The sequence below is a fragment of the Theropithecus gelada genome, chromosome 16, assembly GCF_003255815.1.
Source record: "Theropithecus gelada isolate Dixy chromosome 16, Tgel_1.0, whole genome shotgun sequence".
Lineage (NCBI taxonomy): Eukaryota > Metazoa > Chordata > Mammalia > Primates > Cercopithecidae > Theropithecus > Theropithecus gelada.
This window is the reverse complement of record NC_037684.1, coordinates 66,238,253-66,264,510: the sequence shown is the minus strand read 5'-3', so window position 1 is coordinate 66,264,510 and position 26,258 is coordinate 66,238,253. Positions and strand designations below refer to the sequence as shown.

The 26,258-nt window shown below is 50.5% G+C and overlaps 1 protein-coding gene across 5 annotated transcripts in view; it reads left to right on the top strand.

The window, feature by feature from the left end:
* Window positions 1-26,258, top strand: part of GAS7 (growth arrest specific 7) — a 286,811-nt gene that overhangs the window by 238,561 nt on the left and 21,992 nt on the right. For all 5 annotated transcript variants that reach the window (XM_025361025.1, XM_025361028.1, XM_025361026.1 and 2 more), the window contains 5 exons: window positions 457-510; window positions 12,516-12,605; window positions 16,223-16,338; window positions 19,243-19,317; window positions 25,165-25,243. In XM_025361025.1, coding sequence (XP_025216810.1) covers window positions 457-510; window positions 12,516-12,605; window positions 16,223-16,338; window positions 19,243-19,317; window positions 25,165-25,243 — 414 coding nt within the window. The remainder of the gene's footprint in view (window positions 1-456; window positions 511-12,515; window positions 12,606-16,222; window positions 16,339-19,242; window positions 19,318-25,164; window positions 25,244-26,258) is intronic.

Genomic DNA, 26,258 nt, shown 5'->3' with positions numbered 1-26,258 from the left:
TTTGGACCCGGGGGTTTCAGAATAAAATGTCGTGTGCTGAGTCCTCAGTGCCAGGAGGTGGTGGCCTTAACTCTCTTCTCCCCAGTGGATTCCGGGGCTTCAGGCGGCAAGCGGCACGCAGAATGTTCACCAGCAGAGGGCAGCGGAGGGGTTAACTCCCCAAATCACAGACTGAGAGAAGAGGAGGGGAGACCTGGTTTGGAGCAGTTCTCTCAGAGCCTGTGCAGGAGGCTTCCTTAATTTGCCTTCCGCCCGAGAGCTGGGTGTGGGAACAGCGTGGGGTCAGGGAGACCCCTGCCTGCCCTGGCCCAGAATATGGTGACTTAGGAGTTGACAGCAGACTGAGCATCCCTGAACTTCCCCAGCGCCTCCACCCTCAGGGAACCTGAATGGGGGGGGGGAAAAATGTCCAATATGGAGAACAGCTTTGATGATATTTCTTGCCTCTCTCCCCAGAACCTGGGATCCTCATCACCAAGCAAAAAGCAGAGCAAGGAAAACACCATCACGGTAAGTGGCTCCAGAAGGGGACTCTCAGGGTGGCTGTGAGCTGGGGCATTTGGCTGGGCTGTTGCCATGGCGATGTGGACCGCCAAGCAGAAGTGATGCCCAACCTGGAGACAGGGAAGTTCCAAAGCTCGGATTTTGCTGAAGTTCCCCATCCACGTCCCCCTCCCACCGCCCCTTCTCCTGTCAATTTCACATTTCACTTCTCTCCTGGTGAGCAAGTGGAAGGAGGGTGGCTGGGATGATGCAGAAGCCATTTTTTTCAGGGCAGGAGGGGAAGGTACGCGTGCGGGAGTGGGTTGAAGGGGGTGGACTGCGCTCAGCGCAAGTGAAGTGACGTGTAAATTACAGCCGCGGCAGGGTTGCTTTTGTGCGGGGTAACTTCTGGAAGATGTCAAAGTTAAAAGCAAGAGAAAGCACCCTAAGAATAGAGTTCCTAGGAGTTCCTGACGGGAGCAGGCAGCTTGTGCCTAGGAGGCCAGCCTGCCTCCCAGGGCGCTTCGAGATGCCCACCCCCATGTGGATATGAGGGAGACCCCCCCCCGCCCATCCCCATGCAGAGATGAGGGGGAGCCCCACACCCCACCTCTGCTCCTCAGCCCTGTGCTTGGGGCAGGTGGGGCTGGACATCATTGCCCCCCTGAGAGGCACAGACCTGACAAGTGTGGTCCCAGGTTCGCTATTTTGACACAAATACAGGAGAGCAGGGAACGGGGGATTGCTCTCTTAGACTCCAACTCACACAGCTCTGAGCCATTCCAACCACCCCCCTAGAGACAAAACCAAGAGTGGGTGTATTTCCCTGCTTCATCCAGGCTGCACATCCTGCTTTGGGAGAAAAAGTTTAGGTAAACAATTAACGATGGCAATTGCTGCAACTTTTGTATGCATTTATGATGCGCAAGTAGGGATCCAAGCAGCTCATTTAATTATCCATTAGCTATAGGAAGTGTGAGTTGTAGAATCAATATAGTGTAATGACAACGACAAACGTGGACTCTGAGGCCAGAGTGTCAGTTATATTAATGACTGGGCAGCAGCCTGGGGCAAGTTTCTTGACTCCTTCCCGTCTCAGTCAATAACCATCAAGTGGGGAAATGGGGGGGGTGGCGGGTGGTCTGTGCCTTAGGGATGGTGTAGAGACTAAATGGGTCCATCCATGGAAAGCACTTAGAACAGAGCCTGCATATAGTAAGTGCTCTGTACACAGTATATCACCCTGTTGACAGATGAGGAAACTGAGGCACAGAGCTGCACCTTGCTCGCGGTCACCCAGCTGGGAAGTATCAGGATTTGAAATCTATGCCCTTACCACAGTGCCCCTTCTGGAGCTGGCTTGGGTTCCTTGTGTCATGAGCTCCTTTGGAATGCCCTGTGCTGATGGACGGTGTCTCCAAGGGCGGGGCAGAACGACTCAGCCTGCTTGGACCGTGGGTAGCAGCAGCCTTTGCATTACTGGTGGAGTTGATGGAGCTGGTGGGGAGGGGGTGTGGGCAGGCTCGGGTGCAGAGTTCCAGAGGGTACAGTGGCCCATCTTCAAATTGTCACAAAATGCCCCAGAATGCTGGGACACAGCAGGAGCTCTCCACCGTCTTCTGAAATACATAAAAAGGAGGGGGAGGAGAAAGTGGGGGGTGGGAGTGGGAGACGTATTTGAATTCTAAAAGGAAAACAAAAATGCAAAGTGAAAAGCAGAGTGTTACGTCATGGAGGGTTGCCTTAAAGGTGTTTAGTGATGGTGCCTGGGCCACCTGCTGGACTTCGTCTTGCAGCCAGAGCTTCAGGTGTGGTCAGAGCGGGCAGCACACCTCGCCCACGCCTGCCTTCCCTGTTCCTTCCCGCTGAGCCATGTCATTGCTTCTCATGAGGGAGTCTGCCAAGTGTGCTCTGAAACCTCCAAGACCTTTGTTTAAAATGCAGATGACACCCCCGCTATACAAGTTGTTTTCTCTGGGGCCAGACTGGAAAATCTGCATTTGAACCAGTGCCCCAGAGGTTTTAAGTAAACACTCTTGCCTTGGAGAATTTTTTTGCCGAGGATACTGAGCAAAGGAGGGACCACAGGTCACAAAACAAGTGAGGAGCAGAGCTCAGGGCTTGAACCCAGGTCTCCTGGCTGCCGGCCCAGGGCACTTCCCAGTGTACCACCTGGCCTTGGCCTTGGCCCACAGGTGCCTTTTCCCTTCCACACGCACTGCTCTCCCATGCTCAGCCTCTTTCTCTGGGTTCTCATCTTCCAGAGTTCATGGTTTCCCAAGAAGGAGACACTCAGCAGGGAGGGGATGGTTCAGGTCTCAGGAGGCTGGGACGTGAACTTCACTGTCCGTGGTATGTAGGGATGAGGTGAGCCGCTTCCCGTGCTGTCTGATCCCACAGAGCAGAAGTTTCCAGGCCTGGGCAGCAAAGGGTGGTGGGTCCAGAGCAAGAATGGAGCTGGATTCTGACGCTCTTTCTTCCCCACCCGTAGCCTGGAGCTAGTTTTCGGGGGACAGACACGTGGGCTCCCTGACAGCAGAGCTCAGGGTCTGGCAGCCTTGTTGGGTCTTGTTTCCGCTGTCCCTCGTGTGGGGTGGCAGGTGGAGTGTGCTGTTTGATTGGGAGTGACGGGTGCTCGCGGCAGCTCACAGCCCTTGGCAGGAGCATGAACGCGTCTGAATCTAGAGGGTTTCAGAAAAGAGGGCAACAGAGCCACCCGGCCACACTCTCACCTGGGAAGAGGAGTGTGGGGACTCCTGTGGTCCTCAGCTTCGGGGCTTCGCAGCGTAGCCACAGAACCCGGGGTGGGAGCTAGGGGCTGGAGGGGAACCCTTGGGATCGTGTCTTCTCTTCTTCTCTGTTCCACAGAGCTCCGGGGCTGGCTTTTTCCTCTCCCATACCGTCCCCGGTCCGCTTTCCTCTGGGAGAAAATTCAGAGACAGTTGGACTTGAGCCCTCTGTTGTCAAACCATTTTCCCTTCTCTGCGGCAGGCAAGGTGGTCAAACAGGACGTGCAAGGATCCTGTAGCCTCTGCTCCCCACAGGCTCCTGCTGGGCCAGGACTCGGGGGAGGGGCGTGCCTTGGGGCCTCCCTATGTCGGACGCCTTGGGTGGGTCACACGTGCGTTCAGTGGCTCTCACACCCCGGCCAGGTGGTTTTCTAGCTGGTATGTCCCATTGCGTGCCCCTCAGAGAGCTGCTGGGAGGCAGCCCTTGTGCTTCTGGCTGCTCCTGTGCGGAGAAGCCCTACAGGAACGCCAGCGGCACAGTGGACCCCAGCCACAGGGGAGGGACGAGGGTGTCCCTCCATTTACCTGAGGGTTGGAAGCAACAGAGTTGGTGCAAGAGCAAAGATGCAGCTTTGCTGAGGACACTGGTCTCCGGGGAAGTGAGGGTGGGACCGCCTGCCGGAATTTGCCCTGTGCAGTACACACGGGGAGGTGTGCTCCCCTCTGGCTCCCTCTTGAGCACCCTTCCTTTTTGAGCCCCTGTCTTGGGTGGGGAGCGGGCACATTTACACCTTAGTGTGTTGGAAAGGTAGTGTGACAGAGGCTGAGAGCCTAGACTGAAGCCGGCTTGCCTGGGTTCAGACCCTGGTCCACCATTCCATGCACAAACTGTGCGATCCTGCATAGGTGACTTAGCCTCTCTGTGCCTCAGTTTCCTTATCTGTACAATGGGGATAATAATAGCACTTGCCTTACAGGGCTGTTTTGAGGATTAAATGAGCTAATACACGTAAAATGCTGAGAACTGTGGCTGGCACATTATTTGCTTTTGTTGATCAACAGAAAGTGGATCTTTAGGATGGCAGTGAGGCTACTGCTATGCCTGGGAGGCCTCGGGAGGAGGATGAAGTCTTTTCAGAGGTGTGGCTGGACCCTGGTGTTAAGCATCTGGAAAATGTCACCCAGGGGAGGACAGGAATCCATATGTAGAAAGTCTTCTCCCACCTTCTCTTCCCTCCCTGGGCTTTGGAGCACCATAGGATGGAGCTATGTGGCCCTCCCAGCCCTTCTGATCCAGGAACATAGGAACCCTGATTTGGAGGTCTAGAGGTCACAGAAAGGACACAGCAAGGTTAAAAGTGGTGGCCCAGGAATTAGGAAGCTGATTCTAGACCCTGCTCTGCCACTTACAGTGAACTGGAGAGGTAAACATTCTGTGTCTCAGTTTCCTCATCTGTGCATAAGTTTGCACTAGACCGTTGCAAATAAACGCTGAGGCTCCAGTAGCTTCTGGGACATGTGCGCACACACAGCTCTCACCATGCCCCTCTGCTGCCGCTGCCTCCCTCTCTCTGAAGGGACTGTTCTCCCATCTTCCATCCCCACGGATGGAAACATGCTTCCTCTCCTCCCAGGTCAGTGAACTCAGGGTTTCTCAACCTCAGCACCATTGACATTTTGGGTTGGATAGCTCTTTGTTGTTGGGGGACTGTCCCATGCATTGTAGATGTTTATCAGCTTCCCTGGCCCCTCCCATCAGAGGATAATAGCATCCATCCCCGACCCCACCCAGCTGTGACAACCAGTAATGTCTCCACATTGCTACATGTTTCTGGGGTGGGGGTAAAATTGCCCCTGGATGGGCATCACTGAATTGACTTCTTGGTGTTGTCAAGGCTACTTGTAGAAGTATCCCAGGCTTCTTCTAATCCCCGCTTGACGACACTGCTCCCGGCTGCTATCATGACCCCCCGTCCCCCATCACTGCAGACTTCCCTGGTGGCCACAGTCGCGTTCTGCCTCCAGCCTGTCCTCTGTGCTGTAGTGGGGGTGCTTACCCCAGGCAGCAGCCTGATGAATCGTTACTCTCCTGCAGGGTGCTTCTGTGGTCCCCGCTGTCCTGCTTTCAGGATAGACCTCGGCACCCCTGCAAAGACCCCTTCTCACCTCAGTCTTGTCTACTCCCTGACTCTGAGCTCCGCCAAACTGAGCAACACGGTCCCCACCTGTGGGGCATACCCTCTCATCCTGGGTCCTTTCCCTTCCTGCAGTATCCTTCTCACCTTCCCACCCCTCTGTCTGCTGGGGCCTACTATTATTACCTAAATCTAAGATTCCTCCCCCGGACCCCCAGTCCTTCCAGTAACCTCAGCACCTCGGGCTTACTCCACTGGCAGGTTTATCCCGAAGAATTACAGTGACTTGTTTATGGAACTGTTGAGAGCGGAGATGGTGCCTTATATCCCTAGCCTCTGGCCACTGCACCAAGGAACATCTCCTGAGCAGCCAGTGTGTACCCAACAGTGTACCAGCGAGGAGGGAAACAGCAGGGAAAAGATGGTCCCCATCCCCTCATAGAGCAGGCTGTCTGGCAAGGAGGAGAAACGTGAAATAAACCATCACGAGACATATCATTACAAATACATTGCATGCAGATTGCTGGGAAGATCTAACGTAGCGCGTGGCACTGAGCAGCCTTTCGACGGATGTTCAAATGGAAAGTGGATGAGCAAATAGCCCATCCCATAACTTCGTGGTCGAAGCTTGAACTCTGCAGTCAGCTGGGTCTAGATTCGGATACCTTGCTTCTGTGATCCTCGGTTTCCCCATATACGATGAGGCTGTTCTTCCTCCACTGTGGAGTTGCCAGGAAGATAAAATGAGAATACATGCAAAGCCCGAGAGAGGGTGTCTGAGTCAGGGCTCAGTCCTGCAGGAGTGAGGATTTGGAGAAATCCCAGTGGGCTTCCTGGGAGGGAGAAATCCCAAAATGAGAGAGGACGGAGACAGTGGCAGGCACCTCCGGGCTCCACCTGAGGACTGGTATCCTGAAGGAGTGGCAGAAGCAGCAGGGTGATGGGTCCCTAACGAATTCCCACATTCTACTGCTTTTACTCTTCTGCCCCAACCTGTTTTCTGTTCCTGCATTAGTTTGCTAAGGATTATGGCCTCCAGCTCCATCCATGTCCCTACAAAGGACTTGATCTTATTCTTTGTTACGGCTGCATAGTATTGCATGTTGTTCATGTACCACATTTCCTTTATCCAGTCTATCGTTGATGGGCATTTAAGATGATTCCATGTTTTTGCTATTGTGAATAGTGCTGCAATGAACGTATGCGCACATGTGTCTTTATGTAGAAAGATTTCTATTCCTTTGGGTATATACCCAGTAATGGGATTGCTGGGTCACATGGTAGTTCTGTTTTTAGTTCTTTGAGGAATCACCACTTTGCTTACCACATGGTTGAACTCATTTACACTCCCTCCAACCATGTATAAGTGTTCCCTTTTCTCTGCAGTCTTGCCAGCACCTGTTATTTTTTGACTTTTTAATGATAGCCATTCTGATTGGCATGCCATGGTACCTCATTGTGGTTTCAATTTGCCTTTCTTTAATGATTAGTGGTGATGAGCATTTTTGTATATGCTTGTTGGCTGCATATATGTCTTCTTTTGAAAAGTGTCTGGACCGAGCGCAGTGACTCACGCCTGTAATCCCAACACTTTGAGAGGCCAAGGTGGGTGGATCATCTGAAGGTCAGGAGTTCAAGACCAGCCTGACCAACATGGTGAAACCCTATCTCTACTAAAAATACAAAAATTAGCCAGGCGTGGTGGTGGGCACCTGTAATCCCAGCTACTCAGGAGGCTGAGGCAGGAGAACCCGGGAGGCGGAGGTTGCAGTGAGCTGAGATCATGCCATTGTACTCCAGCCTGGGCGACAAAAGCAAAACTTCGTCTCAAAAAAAATAAAATAAAATAAAAAGGTGTCTGTGTATGTCCTTTGCCCACTTGCCATGTAGGATCTTAAGAGCAGGGCTCTGTGGCTTGTTTATCTCTGTGGCTTGTCTTCCATTCTGGGGGACACAAGGTCTCCTCCAGGGGCCGTCCCATCCCCGCTGAATGGATCGCGAATGCTCGTTCTCAAAGTGTGGTCCCCAGACCTTCAGCATCACTTGAGAACTCAGACCCCATTCGGAGCTCCTGAATCAGACACTGGGGGGTGGGACCCAGCAACGTTTGTCCTCTAGGTGACTCTGAGGCATGTTCATCCTCGACTCTGGGACAAGAAGGGGACTGAGTGGTGCTTAGGCAGGTCTCAGCCCTCCTCAGGACTTCCATGGCCTTTTAGATGATTGGCTTGGAGCCAGCCAGGATGCATCATTGAAGAGGCTGTCCTTGGTACCATCTCCCACTCTGGCTAGCAGGGTCTGTCTGCACAGGCCTCCTGGGGTGGGCGGTGGCATCCTCACTCCGAGGGTAAGTCAACTCAGGAAGATTTTGGGAAACAAGACTGGCCAAGACCCATTTCCCCTCCTGCCTGCCCCGCGTTTGGCCAAGCCTCTTCCTGACATGGGAAAGTCCTTTCTTTGTAGGAAAATGTTTCCCCAACAAGAAGGCAAGGCCAAGAGCAGTTTGGGTGAGGGAAAGGGGAGAGATACCTGCAAGGCAGGCCGCTCCAGAAGGCATTTAGACCCGTCTCTGAGTACCCAAAAGTCTACTCATTCCATTATTCTTAATGCTCAATTTACTTTAATGTCATAGTTAATTTATCATTAAATTTGATTGAAATTTTCATGGATTGCATTATTAAGCAAAATAAAGGCGGACTGTGATGACCGTAATTTGTTGAAATGAGAATAACTGGAACACAAAATAAGGAATCTGTGTTCCTTTGAAATCCATCCCTTTTCTTTTTTTTTTTTTTTTTTTTTTTTTGAGACGGAGTCTCGCTCTGTCCCCCAGGCGGGAATGCAGTGGCTGGATCTTAGCTCACTGCAAGCTCCACCTCCCGGGTTCACGCCATTCTCCTGCCTCAGCCTCCCGAGTAGCTGGGACTACAGGCGCCCGCCACCGCTCCCGGCTAATTTTTGTATTTTTTTTAGTAGAGACGGGGTTTCACGTGTTAGCCAGGATGGTCTCGATCTCCTGACCTCGTGATCCGCCCGTCTCGGCCTCCCAAAGTGCTGGGATTACAGGCTTGAGCCACCGCGCCCGGCCAAAATCCATCCCTTGTTTTCATGATTGCCTGCTTGGCAGTGGGTTATGGAGGCCCAGAAAGGAGACTTGCCTCTGGACACACCTTGGGGACTCAACCCGAAACCATGGCTTGGGGTGACAGTTTTCTGATGCTGGCCTCAAGAACTGGCCCTTCCTTCTCTCACTCAGGCTGCTGACACCTGGGAGAAAACTCCCCAGCCCCAGCCGATCTTCATCTAGCCTTTGTTTTTTTTAATTCATCACAGTGCTCATTTTTTAGAGTTTAGGAAGCTGTGCCTTTTTTTTTTTTTTTTTTTTTTTTTGAGACAGAGTCTTGCCCTGTCGCCCAGGCTGGAGTGCAGTGGCCAGATCTCAGCTCACTGCAACCTCCACCTCCCAGGTTCAAATGATCCTCCAGACTCTGCCTCTTGAGTAACTGGGATTACATGTGCCCACCACCATGCCCGGCTAATTTTTGTATTTTTAGTAGAGACGGGGTTTCACTGTGTTGTCCAGGCTGGTCTCGAACTTCTGACCTTGTGATCTGCCCACCTGGGCCTCCCAAAGTGCTGGGATTACAGGCGTGAGCCACCATGCCCTGCCACAAGGTACCTTTTAAAAAACTATCTTGATTTTCCCCACTCATCATTAAATTCAGATTAAATATTTTTGATAGGATTTTTTTTAACCCAGGCTTTAAAGTGTAGTGATATAATCATAGCTTACTGCAGCCTCAACCTCCCAGGCTCAAGAGATCCTCCTGCTTCAGCCTCCCAAGTAGCTGGGACTACAGGCATGCACCACCATGCCTGGCTAGTTTTGTTTTTTATTTTTTGTAGAGACAAGGTCGTGCTATGTTGCCCAGGCTGGTCTCGAACTCCTGAGCTCAAGCGATCTGCCCACCTTGGCCTCCCAAAATGTTGGGATTGCAGATGTGAGCCACCATGCCCTGGCCAGGAATCTTACATGGATAATGTTGTATTCTTAGAAGTTAGACATTTTGTAAAGAAGAAAGAGGCCCAGCACAGTGGCTCACGCCTGTAATCCAGCACTTTGGGAGGCTGAGAAGGGCGGATCACTTGGGGTCAGGAGTTTGAGACCAGCCTGGCCAATGTGGTGAAATCCTGTCTCTACTGAAAATACAAAAACTGGCCAGGTGTGGTGGCGCACACCTGTAATCCCAGCTACTCGAGAGAGGCTGAGGCAGGAGAATCACTTGAGCCAGGGAAGCAGAGGTTGCAGTGAGCCAAGATCATGCCATTGCACTCCAGCCTAGTGACAGAGCTAGACTCTATCTCAAAATAAATAAATAAATAAAAGAAAAGAAAAGGAGAAAGAGAAGAAGGGATTACCCTTGGCAGAATTTGGTGCAGCCCTGTCATCTCCAGGATTCTCCATGTCATTCCTGCCCCTGATCCTTCTGCTGAGTTGTGTTTCCCTCTAGGTTGGTGGGGACCTCAGCCTTTGCCTTAACCACGTGTCAGGATCCTGGAGGGGGAGGTTCTTTCTTTTGCCAGGACTTCTCCCCAGACTGCGACTGAGATCTGTGCGCTGGCAGCTGGGGAGGGGGTGTGGGCTAGATTTACTTCTAACCACCCAAGAGCTTCCCGAACCAGAGGTTACAACTGGAGGTCCATGGGCCCGACTTGGCTGGCAGAAGAGTTTGTTGGGCTTACATGGTTTTATTGTTTATATTATTATGGTTTTTAACCTTGAATTAATTGCCAACACTTAGAAATGAAGACACTTTGCATAGAAATCCCCATTTTCAGCTTCCCTCGAGTCATCACGTACTCCGTCAGCACTGCACTCCTCAGAAACGCTTGACAACAGTTGGCAAAAGCTGAGCAGAATCTGCCCCTTGGACCCATCTCTGTAGCCTCCAACCCCTGCCCAGGGCAGAGGCTGTCCGCCCTCCTATCCCAGCTGCAGTTTCTGTGACACTTGGGCACCTCACTGGCTTGCACGCCCCACCCAGCTTTGGAGTTTGTGTCCTGGACCCAAAACCTCAGGGCGGGATCATTTTTTAATGTGTGACATTACATTTAATGTGTGAGCCCAAGCCTCAGCACGTGCTTGGGCTGCAAGGAGGGGTTAAAGACGTATAAGGCTCAGGCCTTGCTCCCACAGAGGAAGCAAATTAGCCCACATCCTAGGAGAGGTGGGAATCTGGGGCCTGAAGCCACCTTCACACAGTGGGGAAAAACCAGGGAGCATTGCGGATGTGCTTAGGCAGAAAAGTCTGAGACAACCCATAAGTTTCTGTACTTCACTCTCCTTAGCTAGGGCCAGCCTTACACGTGCAGCACAGATTATAATTTTTTTTTTTTTTTTGAGACAGAGTCTCGCTCTGTCACCCAGGCTGGAATGCAGTGGCGCAATCTCAGCTCACTGCAACCTCCACCTCGTGGGTTTAAGCAATTTTCCTGCCTCAGCCTCCTGAGTAGCTGTGATCACAGGCGCCTGCCACCACGCCTGGCTAATTTTTGTATTTTTAGTAGAGAAGGGGTTTCACCATGTTGGTCAGGCTGGTCTCGAACTCCTGACCTCATGATCCGCCCGCCTCAGCCTCCCAAAGTGCTGGGATTACAGGTGTGAGCCGCCGTGCCTGGCCCCCCAGATTATAATTTTAAGCAGTATTTGTTTGTATGATACATATCATGACATAACATTTGCAAGGTAACCTCTCCCCCCGACCCTCACCCACACAGTTCCTTTCCTTGGAAGCAAATGATGTTACCTGTTGCCAGAAGTATTCGATACGCAAATAACCAAATGTGTATTATACAGGTGACCCTTGAACAACATGGGGGCTAGGGGTGCCACCTCTCCACCCATAGTCCAAAACTGACATATAACTTTGGACTCCTCCAGAACTTAACTCCTAATAGCCTCTTGTTGAGTGGAAGCCTCACTGACATGAACACATATTTTGCATATTTATGTGTATTATACACTGTATCCTTACAGTAAACTAGAGAAAATGTTAAGACAATTATAAAGAAGGAAAATATAATTACTGTTCTTTAGGTGGAAGTGGATCATCCTCAAGGTCTTCATCCTCAACATCTTCACATTCAATGGGCAAAGGAGGAGTAGGAAGAGGAGGGACTGGTCTTGTCTCGGGTCACAGAGGCAGGAGAGAAAATATACGTATAAGTGAACCCCTGCACTTCAAACCTGTGTTGTTCAAGGGTCCACTGTATATCTCTTCCTTTTTAAAAAGGAACTGTAATACTCTTTGCTTGCCTTTTTTTTCTTACCTTCACCTAACCGAATATACTGGCACACTTTTCTTATTAAATTTTTTTTTTTTTTTTTGAGAGAGAGTTTCGCTCATACAATGGCATGATCTCAGCTCATTGCAAAGCTAGAGAGCACTGGTGCCATCTCGGCTCACTGCAACCTCTGCCTCCTGGGTCCAAGTGGTTCTCCTCCCTCAGCCTCCCGACTAGCTGGGATTACAGGCATGCACCACCATGCCCAGCTAATTTTGTATTTTTAGCAGAGATGGGGTTTCTCCATGTTGGTCAGGCTGGTTTCAAACTCTCGACCTCAGGTGATCCGCCTGCCTCGGCCTCCCAAAGTGCTGGGATTACAGGCATGAGCCACAGTGCCCGGCCACTTTTCTAATTAAATTTAAGAACTTTATCACTGCGTCCTTTCTGATTTCCATAGATGTCTGTCTCATACTTTGTTTAACCATTCCCCTGCTGATGGACATTGGAGTTGTTTTCCGGCCTTTAACTGCCGTAAATAGTGCTGTCGTGAAAAAGCGTGTATGGACATCACCGCCCCCATGCAACTGTATCTGTAGGATAGACTCTTGTGCAATTGCCGGGTCAAAGGCCCTGGATGTTTGCAATTTTGATCCTAGTAAACTGCCCTCTGGAGAGGTGGTACTGGTTCACAACCCCTCTGGGTTGGTGGTGAGCGCCTGTTGCCCCTCATATGAAGTGCTGACCCCTGGAGCACGGGAAGATCCCTGTGCATGTTCTGTCAGTGTGGAGGCTGCTGTAGTGCCATGTCCCCCGGGAGCAAAGCCTTCCTCGCTATTCCAGTCTCCAGCAGACTCATTCTTTCTTGTTCTGTGCCCTACAGATAAACTGTGTGACGTTCCCTCACCCAGACACGATGCCGGAACAGCAGCTGCTGAAACCGACCGAGTGGAGCTACTGCGACTACTTCTGGGTAAGCAGTGCCTCCGTTTCCCCCACAGCATGACCCCGATGACTGAGAGTGGACCCCCAGGATGGGTAGGAGGGACCTGGATCTCAAAGTGGAGGGGCCTTTCTCATTGGAGCCTGAAGGGCTGGGGTTAAATTTTACACCCGAGACAGGAACTTGGGACCCTCTTGGAGTCCAGCTCATTCTCTAAATCTCAGGGATTCAGCAGGACTTTTGTTCGCATTACAGACACTTCAACCAGAATGTAGGTAAGCGGAGGGCCATTTTCTCCAATGCTCAGTGAAGGCAGGAGACTAGAATCCGCCTCAATAAATGAACGTGGGCTCCAGACCTGCTTGTCACTTACTTGAGTGACGTTGGACAAGGGCTTCACCTCCTCGGGCCTCACTGTATTCATCAGAATTGTGAGGTGGTGGGGCCTCAGGATCTTCAGAGAGCTCCAGCTTGGATAATCCTATAATTCTGAAACTTTTGCAGATCTCTTAGCTAACACAGAGTTTTGGTTTTGCAAGATTCCAGAAAGTTCTGTGGGTGGATGGTGGCGATGGTGGCACAGCCGTGTGAATGTACTTCATGCCACTGAACTGTATTCTTAAAAATGGCTAAAATGGTCAGTTGCATGCTAGGTGTATTTTTTTTTCCACAATAAATAAATTTTTAGAAATGCAGAGTCCTGTACTTCTGAACATTCTGGGAATGGTCTTGGGCCATTTGCATGTGAAAGTCATCGTGACTTTCAAAATTAGATCACCCCTTTCTGGAATCAGTTAGTAGGGATGGTCATACAACCCTGTGAATATATTAAAAACCACTAAATTGTACACTTCAAAAAAACAAGTGTCCAGAGACCCCAAGGAACAATAAATAAGTAAAAACTTGTTTTCACCACTGTGCAGAATGGATTTTTTGAGACAGTCTCTGTCTCACCCAGGCTGGAGTGCAGTGGTGCGATCTTGGCTCACTGCAGCCTCCATCTCCTGGGTTCAAGCGATTCTCCTGTCTCAGCCTGCTGAGTAGCTGGGTACAGGTGTGTGCCAGCACACCAAGCTTTTTTTTTTTTTTTTTTTTTTTTTTTTTTTTTAAAGTAGAAACAGGGTTTCACCATGTTGGCCATGCTGGTCTCAAGCTCCTGGCCTCAGGCAGTCCACCCGCCTTGGCCTCCCAAAGTGTTGGGATTACAGGTGTGAGCCACTGCGCCCAGCCGGATTATCTACACTTTTTAGATTTGCTAACCGAATACTAGAAAAAAGGTGCTTTTTTCTTTCTACAAAATCACTTGTACCTTAGAAGATACACAAAGATCACTGTTGCCTCCACCTCTCACCAAGGCACAATTTCTCTAGCTCCAGCTGTGCTACATCCAGGGTAGAGATCTGTGCCTAGGTTGAGGAAACAGTAAAAAGGGGCTCATCTTTGGCACCAGACAGACCTGGGCAGGTGAGCTCAGAGGCGGGGGAAGCAAGCATCAGAGTGTGCAAGATTTTCTAGGCCCCAATAAGTGAGTTTTATTCTGCTTGTGGAAGGAGGATGTTAGAAGGTCTTAAGCAGCAGTATGATGTGATTTGATTCATAGACGTTGTCCAGGCAGGGGTGGGAAGTTGACAGGTGACCGGAACAGACCAGGAAAGATGGTAGTGGCGGCAGAGGAGGGAGAGATGTACCTGGGTTTGGAAACATCATCTCTCAAGAGAGGTGCAGTAAATGGAGGATTCAAGGAGAGAGTGGTTTGAGCCCCGGAAATGGGTATCCTGGGAGCCTGGAGGTCAACGTGTGGGGTCTCAAGCCTTGGAAAGTTGGCAGGAATGTCTGATGCTGCCTGCTGCCAGCAGCATCCGGAGAGTGACACTTGTGAGTTCTTATCTTAACTCAAGCTCTCTGGGGACTCTGATACTTAATCTGCAATCCACTTATCCCCCTGACCATCAAGGCCTTTTCCACGAATAGAAATTTCTGTCTCCTGACACAGTCGTTGAAGCCTGTTTCTTCTCGCTGGTTTTCCCGAGAGTGCATGGATAGCTCAGCACATCCATCCTAGAAGGGAGGCAGATTGGAGCTCAGTATTTGGGTAATTTTCCTTCTGCTTTGTCATCAAGATGTAGCATTCGTAGGGTGAAGCGCAGCGATCTTCAGTGGACATTGCTTTTAAACTGCAAGAACAGCCCAACCGTGACCCTGTAGGGTGGTGATCTCCCTGTCATCAGGGATGTTAGCAGTGTGACCAGAGGGCTTTGAGTTATGGCACCCGAGGGAGAGGGGTCCCACACTGGGGGAACTGGGAAGGTGTCCATAACATCCTTCATCTACTTGTGATCCTAAATGGGGTTCCCTGCAGGCATCAGCAACCCCTTTTCTTTTCCCTCTCCTAAAATGTCTGATCTGGATGGGATCTGAGAGATGCAACCCACTCCTATTTCAAGGGGGTGATCTGTGGGGATACTGCCTAGGATTGGACACCCTGTGGCTGGACACTGTTCTCACCAATGCACCTCTCTGTCTGGGATATCAAAGACCTGTTCTGAACACCCTCCATTAACTATCAAAGTGTTTGACCCTGGGTTGCTGATAGGGAAAAGCTGTAAGGGGGAGGACACTTTTAGGCATGCTGATGGCTAGTGCCTGGAATGGCCCTGGGAGCTGGTGCCACGGCCGTGTGGGCAGATGTGTGGCTGAATCTCAGGCAGGGGAATGGCAGGAAAGGGGCATTCAGGTATGCTTGAAGAAATGCAGGTAATACAAAAGAAAATAAAACATTTAATTTTGAAATTTTAAGAATATTTGTTTGCAAAATTAATTGGGTCCTAAGTATTTATTTCGTTGACTTGCCCATCCTCCCCAAGTTTGGACTTCTATTTAAAAGTAACTAATAACAGATACCATGTATTGGGTACATAATATGTGCACAGCAATGTGCTCAGCTGTATACATATGTCATTTACCCTGAAGTGACCCTTTGAAGGTAGGGCTGTTACTTCCTCAGTTTTGCAGATGAAAAAACTAAGGCCTGAAGTGAGTGAAGAACTTGGCCAAGGTCACCCAGCCAGTATTTCAGGGCAGCCTGTCCTGTGCTCTCCTCCGGCCTCCCTTCGATCCACTTTCTCCCTATGATTGATTTTTTTCTCCTGTGATCTTTTATGAATGTGTGTTTAGAGGGTGTCACTGCCCTACCAGTATAAGAAGCTGATAGAAGACAAGATGGCTTAAGGCTGGGGGCACCTGCTCCTGAGCTCACACATAGTCCAGCTGGGAGTCAGGATGCCAAGATTCGCCGAGGGCCAAGCCAGGCTCTGCAGCCACCTGGTTGGAAGTCGTAGGCCGTTAGGCATCACAGCCGGCGCTCTTGGACACTTGCCCTTCTTCCTCTCAGTTCCCAGGTTGGGAGAGTTAAGGGGCTTGGATGTGGGGATACAGCAACTGTAAGAGCCTGAGCATCGGAAAGCACTGTTGGGAGACGGGGCACCAGGAGAGACGTCCGAGTTAGGGCAGCAGAGACGGCTGCTCCCATGTCTTGTGCTGGGCTGGGGTTGCCAGACACATCTGGGAACTGTCCTCTCTCTTTGGTATTCTCCCTGGCTGCAGACGCAGACTTGCCCTAAACTCTTGTGCTTCTGCTTCCTTTGTAGGCTGATAAGAAGGACCCCCAAGGCAACGGCACTGTGGCTGGTTTTGAACTACTGCTCCAGAAACAGCTGAAGGGCAAACAAATGCAGAAGGAAATGTCGGAATTCATCCGGGAAAGGTGAAGCCTGGGCCCCTCCCAGCCCTGGGGCCTGGCACCAGTGTTCCCCGGGGGCCCCGTGGCCAGGGAGCGACAGCACAGGACTCAGCACTGCACACTCAGCATTGGGCTGGTTAGCACCAGGTGGCAAACTCATGGCCCCTGGGACGGATCTGGTCAGCAGATGTGTAGCTTTGGCCGATACAATGTTTTTAAATATTTGAACCAACACACAAAAATGGGTAGATTTCATATTAAAATCTGGATATTTTGCACACCTTGAAAGAGCAGAAGCGTTGGCAGGATTGCCTCCACATCCCTCACGCGACAATTGGCTGGAGCTGAGTAGCAGCTACTCTTGTAGAGGGAGTTTGTGTGTTCCCATTTTGCCACAGTCTCCACCACTCCATACTGTATTCTCCCACAGACTTCTTCACTCCTTTACTTATGTACCTGGCCGTCATTTGAAGCACTGCCCTTTACCATAACCGATGGGGGGAAAGTTATAGTTCAATTCATCGTTAGCCAAAACCTGTGTTCCAGGGCAGGAGATGTAGAGCCCTCCTCCTACCCCATCCCTGCCTCAGGGATTGTAACAGTGTTTTGTCTAAAGAGCTTGGGAACACAGATGAAGAAATGATAAATTTAGCCCAATGGAAATGGGAAATCTACAAAGAGAAAGAGAAGTTCCTTCTCTATCTCCTTCCTCTTCTCTCTCTCTCTCTCTCCCTCTCCAAGTTCTGAGGTCCTGTTCTGCATACACTCACATACCCACACACCTGCACATACCCACCTGTCACGCATGTGCACACACACACAACACTTTCCATCTGGAGTTGGAAATATTTATAGCAAATTGCAATATCTTTTACAAATATTTTTTTTTTTTCTTTATGAGACAGAGCGTTGCTCTGTCACCCAGGCTGGAGTACTGTGGCATAATCTTGGCTCCCTGCAACCTCTATCTCCGGGGTTCAAGCGATTCTCTTGTCTCAGCCTCTGGAGTAGCTGGGATTACAGGCGTGCACCACCACGCCCAGCTAATGTTTTGTATTTTTAGTAGGGATGGGGTTTCACCGTGTTGGCCGGGCTGGTCTCGGTACTCCTGAGGTCAGGTAATCTGCCCGCCTCAGCCTCCCAAAGTGCTGGTATTACAGGTGTGAGCCACTGCGCCCAACCAAAAATTTTCCTTTTTAATTATAACAGCCGTAATCAAGTCATAATGCTCTGGCGTTTTGAAGCACCCCTTTCCCTTAGAGGACCTATTTTCAGATGAGATCGCATGTGTTCAGGGTGGTCTGGGTGTACACAGAGGGCCTATTTTCAATTTGTATTATCAGATCCTTATTTTATGACCCATTAAACTGGTGGGAAATGGAGAGGTTACATGGCTTGGGTTTGAGAAGACAATGGTATAAAACAGGCAAATAGGAACTGACTGCAAAAGCCAAAGCTTGAACATGCTTGTGGTTTATATTTCCATAACAACGTCTTGTTAGCAAATAAATGGAAACTGCCATTTCAGGACATTCTGGGCTTCCTAGAGAAAACGCATACACCAGCCACCTTGAGATCTTGGGAAGGCCTTTTAGTGCCAGGAGAGGTGAGAGCTGAGGCTCAGAGTTGGGAGCTTCCCTGGCTCGAGGACAGGTGCTGGCTGGTTTGCTGGGGTCTTGGTTTCGGGAAGTGGGGCAGAGGTGGAGGTGACGCACACTTTGGTCCTGGAGGTGAGACACAGGAGCATTGTGTGTCTGGTGCATGCGGTCGGCATTGAGGAGCCAGGAGTGTGGCATGGATAGATCTACCTTCTAGAGATCTCTCTTGGCCACAGTCTGGGGGTGAAGGTAGGGGGATGGAGAGGAAGTGACAGAGGCAGATCAGTTGGAATGAGACTCAGGAGGACCTAGAGACCAGTTGAAGGTGGAGGTGAGAGAAAAGCAGTGCAAGAAGGAACGAGATTGTGAGTCCCCTGATGCCAAGTCATGCAATTATTATTACTCGGAATGCTGCGGCCAGACTTTGTCAACCGCCCTCTCTCCATCATCGTACTCTTTGGGTGCCAGGTGCTTGAGCGACTGGGAAGCAGATGCTGTGGTCCCAGCGTCTCTAGAGCTTTTCTGTTCACTGTGTGATGGACCAGGGGCTCTCTGAATCCTGGGCTCTGGCCAGCTCTGGTTGGCATAAGCATAGCTGCTCTGTCTCCCACTGTGGCCCAGAGGACCACTTAGGTGGCGAACAGTACCTCTGACAACATGCTTCACACGACGTGGCAGATAATACAGGACACCCCCTGGGGAGTTGCCTTGCAAATGTGTCAAAGGCCTGCCTGCCGGAAGCTACATCCAACGCTGCTTTCCTCTCCAGGGAAATAGAATCTACCTGCAGCCCTGGGCACTGCCAGGTTTCCATGGAAATACTTGCACCCAGCAGGCTTGACAATCAGAGGCCCTGGGGGTGTGAGACAGTAGGGAGATCTTCTGTTCTGCTGAGGGCCCGAGGCCACCTGGGAGTTGTGGGGCTGGAAGGGAGAGGGGACAGCCCTGGGTATTATTGCTGGTAGTCTATCACGAGTTGCAAGCATTCATTCCTTCCTTCATTCATTTATTCATTCAGGGGTCTTGTTTCCTGTTCTGTGCTAGGAACTATGTAAACGCCAGCTCTCATCTTCACAGCTCTAGGAGACAGGAGAATAGATCCTACTTCGCAGATGAGGAGGTGGAGGTCCAGACAGTTTTATTCATTCGTTTATCCAACAAGTATTTATTAAGCACCTACTGCATGTCAGGTGGATAGACAAGAGCCATGCAGTCTCAGAGCTTAGGGTCTAGTGGGTTCCTTTCCACGGCGGAGGTGTGCAGGGCAGCAGGGCGGATCCACCGTCTGGCACTGGAGAGCTGATGTGGGTTGGGTTTTCTGTCTTTGCAGGATAAAGATTGAAGAAGACTATGCGAAGAACTTAGCGAAGCTCTCTCAGAACTCCTTGGCTTCTCAGGAGGAAGGGTGAGTGGGTAGGAGAGAGGTGGGAGCGGGGAGGATGGGGGGATCACTGAGGAAGGGGGATCAGCCAGTCATCACTGATCACTGGCATGGCCCCAGTTTGGATGGAGAGTTCTCCATAGGCCTGGCTGAAGGTGGGCACTCATGGCTCAGGTAGGCGCTCATGACTTAAGATGTGTGCCCATGGCCCAAGCAGGACACCCATGACTCAAGGTATGGGTGTCCACACTCAAAAGGGCACTTCCATCCAGGCGCGGTGGCTCACGCCCGTTATCCCAGCAATTCGGGTGGATCACAAGGTCAGGAGTTCGAGACCAGCCTGGCCCACATGGTGAAACCCCCTCTCTACTAAAAATACAAGAATTAGCTGGGTGTGGTGGTGGGCGCCTGTAGTCCCAGCTACTTGGGAGGCTGAGGCAGGAGAATGGCGTGAACCTGGGAGGTGGAGCTTGCAGTGAGCCAAGATCACACCACTGCACTCCAGCCTGGGTGACAGAGCAAGGCTCCATCTCAAAAAAAAAAAAAAAAAAAGACACTTCTGCATTGTCTTCTCTTTAGTGACCAAGGGCCATGTTCCAGATGTTGGAGTATGTCAGAATCCCCTCTGGTCTGACCCCTGGTAGCTGGGCAATAGCTTCTAGATGCCCACTCGAGTTCCCCTTTCTCTAGGGGCAGGCTGGAAGGAAGCTGAGTATGAGAGGTATGAGAGGGTGTTGTACCTGGCCCCTTTGTCTGGAGCTCTCTCCTGTGGGCTTGAGGCACAGGCTCCCTTCCCACTAATGCTGTAACCGTTGAGTGGGACCTGGGCTGGGAGAAGCTTAACCCAACCCTCCCAGCCACAGAAGGATTCCTAGTGGGTAAAAAAGTCTCGGCCCTTATGCATCCCTGGGGGAAATGGAATATGGTGCAACCACTGTGGAAAACAATCTGATTGTTCCTCAAAAAGCTAAGCATAGAATTACCATATGACCGAGCAATTCCATTCCTAGGTTTATACCCAAAAGAATTGAGTACAGGCACTCACACTAATACATGTATACACATGTACAGAGCAGCAATATTCGTAACAGCCAAAAGGTGAAAACAACCCATGTTCCACCCAGCGATGAGAGGATAAACAAATGGTGGTGTATGCACAATGGATATGATAGACAATGGAATATTATTTACCCATGAAAAGGAATGGAACACTAATACATGCTACTGTGTGGATGAGCCTCGAAAACATTCTGCTAAGTTACAGGAGCCAGGCACAAAAGGTCTCATAGTGTATGATTCCATTTATGTAAAATGTCCAGAACAGGCAAACCCATGGAAACAGAATGTGGATTGTCATTTGCTTGCCAGGGTCTGAAGGAGGAGGGGAATGGGTTGTGACTGCTTAGGGGCTACCGGGTTTCCTTTTGGGGTGTGTATTCATCTGGTTGGGCTGCCACAACAAGATGTCCCAGACTGAGCGGCTGAAACTACAGAAATTTATTTTCTCATGACTCTGGAGGCTGGGAAGTCCAGGATCAAGGTGCCAGCAAGGTTGGTGCCTGGTAAGGAGTCTCCCATTGGGTTGCAAATGGCAGCCTTCTTATTATGTGTTCATGCAGCCTTTCCTTGGTGTGTACTCAGAGAGCTCTGTGATATCTATTTTTTTTTTTTTTTTTTTTTTTTGAGACAGAGTCTTGCTCTGTTGCCCAGGCTGGAGTGGCCTGATATCAGCTCACTGCAACCTCCACCTCCCAAGTAGCTGGGACCACAGGCATGTGCCACGATACCTGGCTAATTTTTTGTATCTTTAGTAGAGACGGGGTTCCACCATGTTGGTCAGGCTGGTCTAGAACTCCTGACCTCAGGCAGTCCACCAGCCTCGGCCTCCCAAAGTGCTGGAATTGCAGTGTGAGCCACCGCACCTGGCCAATGTCTATTTTTATAAGGACACTAATCCTATCAGATCAGGGCTGCACCCTTATGACCTCATTTAACCTTAATTACTTCCTTAGAGGTCCCATTGCCAAATGCAGCCACATTGTGGGTTAGGGTTTTAACCTAAGACTTTTGGCAGGACATAAACCTTTAGTCCATACTAGCATGACAAAAATGTTTTGGAACTAGATAGAGGTGGTAGTTGCACTCACAAAACGGGCATTTGATTCGGTCTTGTCCTCAATGCGCCTGCATTGTTCACTTTTAAACGGTTAATTTTATGTTATATGAATTTGACCTCAGTAAAAACACAAAGACTCTCAGGAGGTTAGAGCTGAAAAGGTCCCTAGAGGTCCTCTCTCTTCCAACCTCCTTCTGGTGCTGGTCTGTGTTTGAATTCCTCCTCCAAGGGGGAGTGAACCCCCGAGGAAGGAAGACGTTCTGTTGTGGGACGGCTGTGGTTGTCAGCGAGCCGTGATGTTCAACCAGTCCAAATCTGCCTTCATGGCTTGAAATCCTTCAGGGGACTGAGATTTTGCCAGCCCAAATGTGGCTTTGATTAAGCCCTCCACATGGGTTGGCTATGCAGCCAGGCGGCCTCCTTGGAATGGTTCTCACCCCCGCCCCGCCAGCCACAGACCACAGGGCAGCCCAGCAAGACCAGCGTCCCTTCCACAGATGTAAATGAGGTTAGTTCATTCCTGGCCTCCTCCTGCTCCGTGCACGGGGCCTGAGATGGGGCAGGAAGGCGGCACATAGAGGAGCAGCTCTTGCTCCCTGGGAAGGGGCTTTCCTAAGTATCCCCGTGCCCTGCAACCACTGTGCCGCTCTGGAGTCTTCCGGCTTCCACCTCTTCGGCCTGGGCTGCTGCCAAGGACACTGTGTCCTGGCCAACACGCATAGCATATGCTCCTCACCCGAGCAGTCCAGCTCCGTGAGTCAGGCCCACGCTGACATACTGTACACACATGCACGGACAAACACAGAGACAAACACAGCACAAGCTCACAGACATGCATCAGGGCCACTGCTCCATAGATGTACACATTACTTCTCACCCTGCATGCCCACATAGCAGCCCCATGCACACAGTCCTGTAGCAGGCACTGGAGCATGAACACATGAGCCCCCTACATACAGCTTGCAACGACACTGATTTACATTTACACACAGCTTTGGACATTTAACCCCATCTCCTTGAAGACTTTCAAAGCAAAGCAGGAGTCTAGAAATTTGGAGCAGTCAAGGAAGATGCTTCTCAGGGAGGCTGGAGTGGCTTTTGCAATTCAACTTCTGTCCAAATTAGATTTCACAGGACATGTGCACATTGGTAAATAAGCGGAATTCGGCTGTTTGTTCTGCCTTTAGTTTTTCTCTCCTGTGTGGAAAGGAAATGGGATTTTGGTTTTCCTAGTGGGCGATCATGAAAACAACATGCATTTTGACTTGGCATGCCTCAAACTATATGTTGGAACAGAGATGCATCTCAGATTTTGTTTTGTTTTTCATTAACTGTTTATCAGATGAAAAATCTCTTTTCGAATGAATTTGTAAGTAGCATTTTAATAAATGGTGACATGACTCCAGAGAGCCTGGAATATTGGAGAGCAGGGAGGCATTCACCAAGGATGCACTGGCTCAGAGGGGCCCATCTGAATGTCTGGAGAGATGTCCTCCCACTTAGCAGTGCCCGGCCTGGAGGTAGAGCTGAGGACATTGTGTTGGGTGGAAAACCATGGTTCTTCCTTTCCTCCCAGTTGCCCAGAGATGACATTCTCAGGCCACCATGGCTGTCCCTGGGCCATTTACCTGCCATGTGCTCTGCTGACAGTAGGCTGACAGCTCTGTGGAAAGACGCATGTGCTCATAGAAAGCCTGGGCACTGCCCAGGGCCTTTCTGACTCTGTGACTCTTGTTCGTACCTCCTGCTGGCTGCTGTGGGTGGCTCAGCTGCAGGGGCAAACCCCTCGCACCTCCCTTTAATCCAATTCCCACTCCTCCCAGGACAGCCTCCATATGCTTCGAATAGTGTTGGCTTTCACCCTAGAGCTAGGAGGCATCTTGAGATAATTTGTGTGTATGGCGTGAGGTAGGGCCAAGATTCCTTTTCCTCCTATGGATGTACAGTTGTCTCTGCACCATTTGTTAAAAAGATCATCTGTTTTCCCCCATGGAAACACCTTAACCTCTTTGCTGCAGTCAATCGGCCCTAGCTGTGTAACTCTGTGTTCTGCTCCGCTGATCTGTGTAACTGCCAGGACTGCTCCCGCCACCTGTGGACCTCCTACCTACCTGTTGAATCAGGTGGGGCACCCAAGCCACCCAGAGGGTGTGGAGTACCCCAGCACAGCTTCCTGAAGCTCAGGCCCTTCAGGCAGAGACAATTGTCAACAGCTTGGATTGCCCCGTTTCATACTCCAACGCTTCTCTGGTGGCTTCCCCTGCCAGGATCACTGAGGGGACCTTTCTTTGCTGCTGGACTCCTAGATAAAATCAGGCAGTCATTTCCCATAAACACCCACCTCGGCCTGAGCCAGCACCACCCACCACACAGGCCTGGCCAGTCATCAGAGGGATCTGCTGTGCTCTGCTGGGCAATTCTTTGCTGCTGGCTGCTCTGCTCTAGACCCAGAAGCCTCACCACATGCTGTCTTTTAATCAGCTTTTGCCACTCGACTTTAATGAATTCTCTAGGGGCGAGTGGCTTTTGGATGATATTAAGTCAACGGAACATTCAGCCTGGATTTACTGGCTGTGTTGAAGAGGCTGAGAGCAAGAAAGCAGGGGTATCATTTGGAAGGGTCATGGGGTTAAAGAGCTCCAAATCATAGAGAATGTAGCCTGGGGCCTGCATTGGCAAGTCTTAGGGACTTCAGGCGATTTCTTCTACATGAAGCCCCTCCTTGGAGTGGAGAAGTGATGCCGATAAGAGGACTTGGCCCTTCTCTAGTAAGCTGTGGGCCGCATCAGGGCTCACAGCTAGAGAAGCAGTGCTAGAGGAGACCCTGCTTCCGAGGATGGCAGTGGGAGCCTTCTCTGCCCTGTGGCTGCATCTAGGTCACTAGACCCACACAGTCCATCTTTGCCCCTTCTGGAAGCCAGGCAGCTGGGGTTTTTTCCATAAGCAGGGCTGCATGGTACCTTCTGTTTGAAAAGAGCTTCTCTGGCTGGGCACGGTGGCTCATGCCTATAATCCCAGCACTTTGGGAGACCGAGGCTCACCTGAGGAGTTCAAGACCACCCTGGCCAACATGGCAAAACCCTGTCTCTACTAAAAATACAAAAATTAGCCAGACATGGTGGTGCACTCCTGTAATCCCAGCTACTCGGGAGGCTGAGGCAGGAGAATTGTTTAAACCCAGGAGGCAGAGGTTGCAGTAAGCCAAGATTGCGGCATTGCACTCCTACCTAGGTGACAGGGCAAGACTCTGTCTCAAGGAATGAACAAACAAACTAAAAGAGCTTCTCCCTGGAATAGAACCTGTTTCCTTCCTTGATTGATTAGCAGATGCTTGCATCCCTCATCGGCAAACCAGGGAGGGGTGATGTGAAAGCTCTGGGGACAGTGACGGCCCAGGGGTCAAGGCCCTCACTGCAACTGAGGCTTTGGAATGTCCCCATACCTGCTTCCTGTACCTTCCTGGGTCCTTGCGAGCCTCCGGATTTCTAGGAATCCCCCCCGCCACTCGGCTGTGTGCCACAGTCTGTTTCCTTAGCTTGTAGAGGTAAGGTGAGCTCACTTGGACCTTGGTGACTCATCGGACCCTGTGAGTTGAAACGTGATGCTCGTGTCTGGTTTCTGCCCAGCCTCTGCCTCATCCGCGTCCACATTCTCAGCTGACATATACCTCCCTGAGACCTGGGGTGGAGCCCCACCGTCCCACCTCAAGAAGGGCTTTGGCTTCTGACCTGAGTCTCATGGTCTTTTTGTTGCAGTTCCTTAGGCGAGGCGTGGGCCCAGGTGAAGAAGAGCCTGGCGGACGAAGCAGAAGTTCACCTCAAGTTCTCTGCCAAGGTAACCCCTCCCTGCAGCCACTCTCCTTTGGTCTTACACACTGAGGTACTGAAAAATAGTTAACAACGGTCTCTCCAGTTTGCCCTGTTTGCCATTTTCCCTGGTGTAAATTTCAAAGTATCCACATGAAGTCACGGAATACGGAGTTGGGAAGAGATGCCCAGTGGCTCACCATGAAGTGGTGCTTTTATACGGATACAGTAGCACAAATGACCATCAATATCCACCAGGAGCATGGAAAATAGTAAAGTGTAGTTAGGAGGTGGTAAGTGCTGGGTATTTATTGCCTTGGTTTTTTATTTTTTGTTATTTTGAAAAAGACAAGGTCTCGCTCTGTTGCCCAGGCTGGAGTACAGTGACATGATCATAGCTCACTGCAACCTCAGCCTCCTGGGCTCAAACGATCCTCCCACCTCAGCCTCCCAAGTAGCTGGGACAACAGGTGCATGCAGCCACGCCTGGGTAATTGTTTATTTCTTTGTAGAGATGGTATCTCACTATTTTCCCCAGGCTGGTCTCGAACTCCTGGCTTCAAGCACTCTTTCTGCCTCTAACCCCCAAAATGCTGGGATTACAGACATGAGCCACTATACCTGGCCTATTGCCTTTGTTTTTAATATAATTAATTGAATTATAAGTTTATATCATTTCCTTTTGATAATGGCTGTGTTTAACAACCAGCAAACAGAATTCCTGAATATTTAACATTTGGCTTTTGGGAGCCATTGGGAGCAGGTCTTAGCACACCCCCCCGTTTCTCAGGGCAGCCCTTGAATGATGAAGCCCTGCTTTCTTTTTGCCTGGCTTTCAGAGGGATGGTGTAGCATGTCCTGTCTCTTCCTAGTGTCAGGAAATACTAGGTTATGTCAAAGGGAGAATTTTTTTTTTTTTTAATTTGTGGTGGTTGCAAAATTTCAGAACAAGTAAAGAGTCCTTCCTTCCTTCCTCCCTCCCTGCCTCCCTCCCTCCCTCCCGTCCTTCCTCCCTCCCTCCCTTCCTTCCTTCCTTCCTTCCT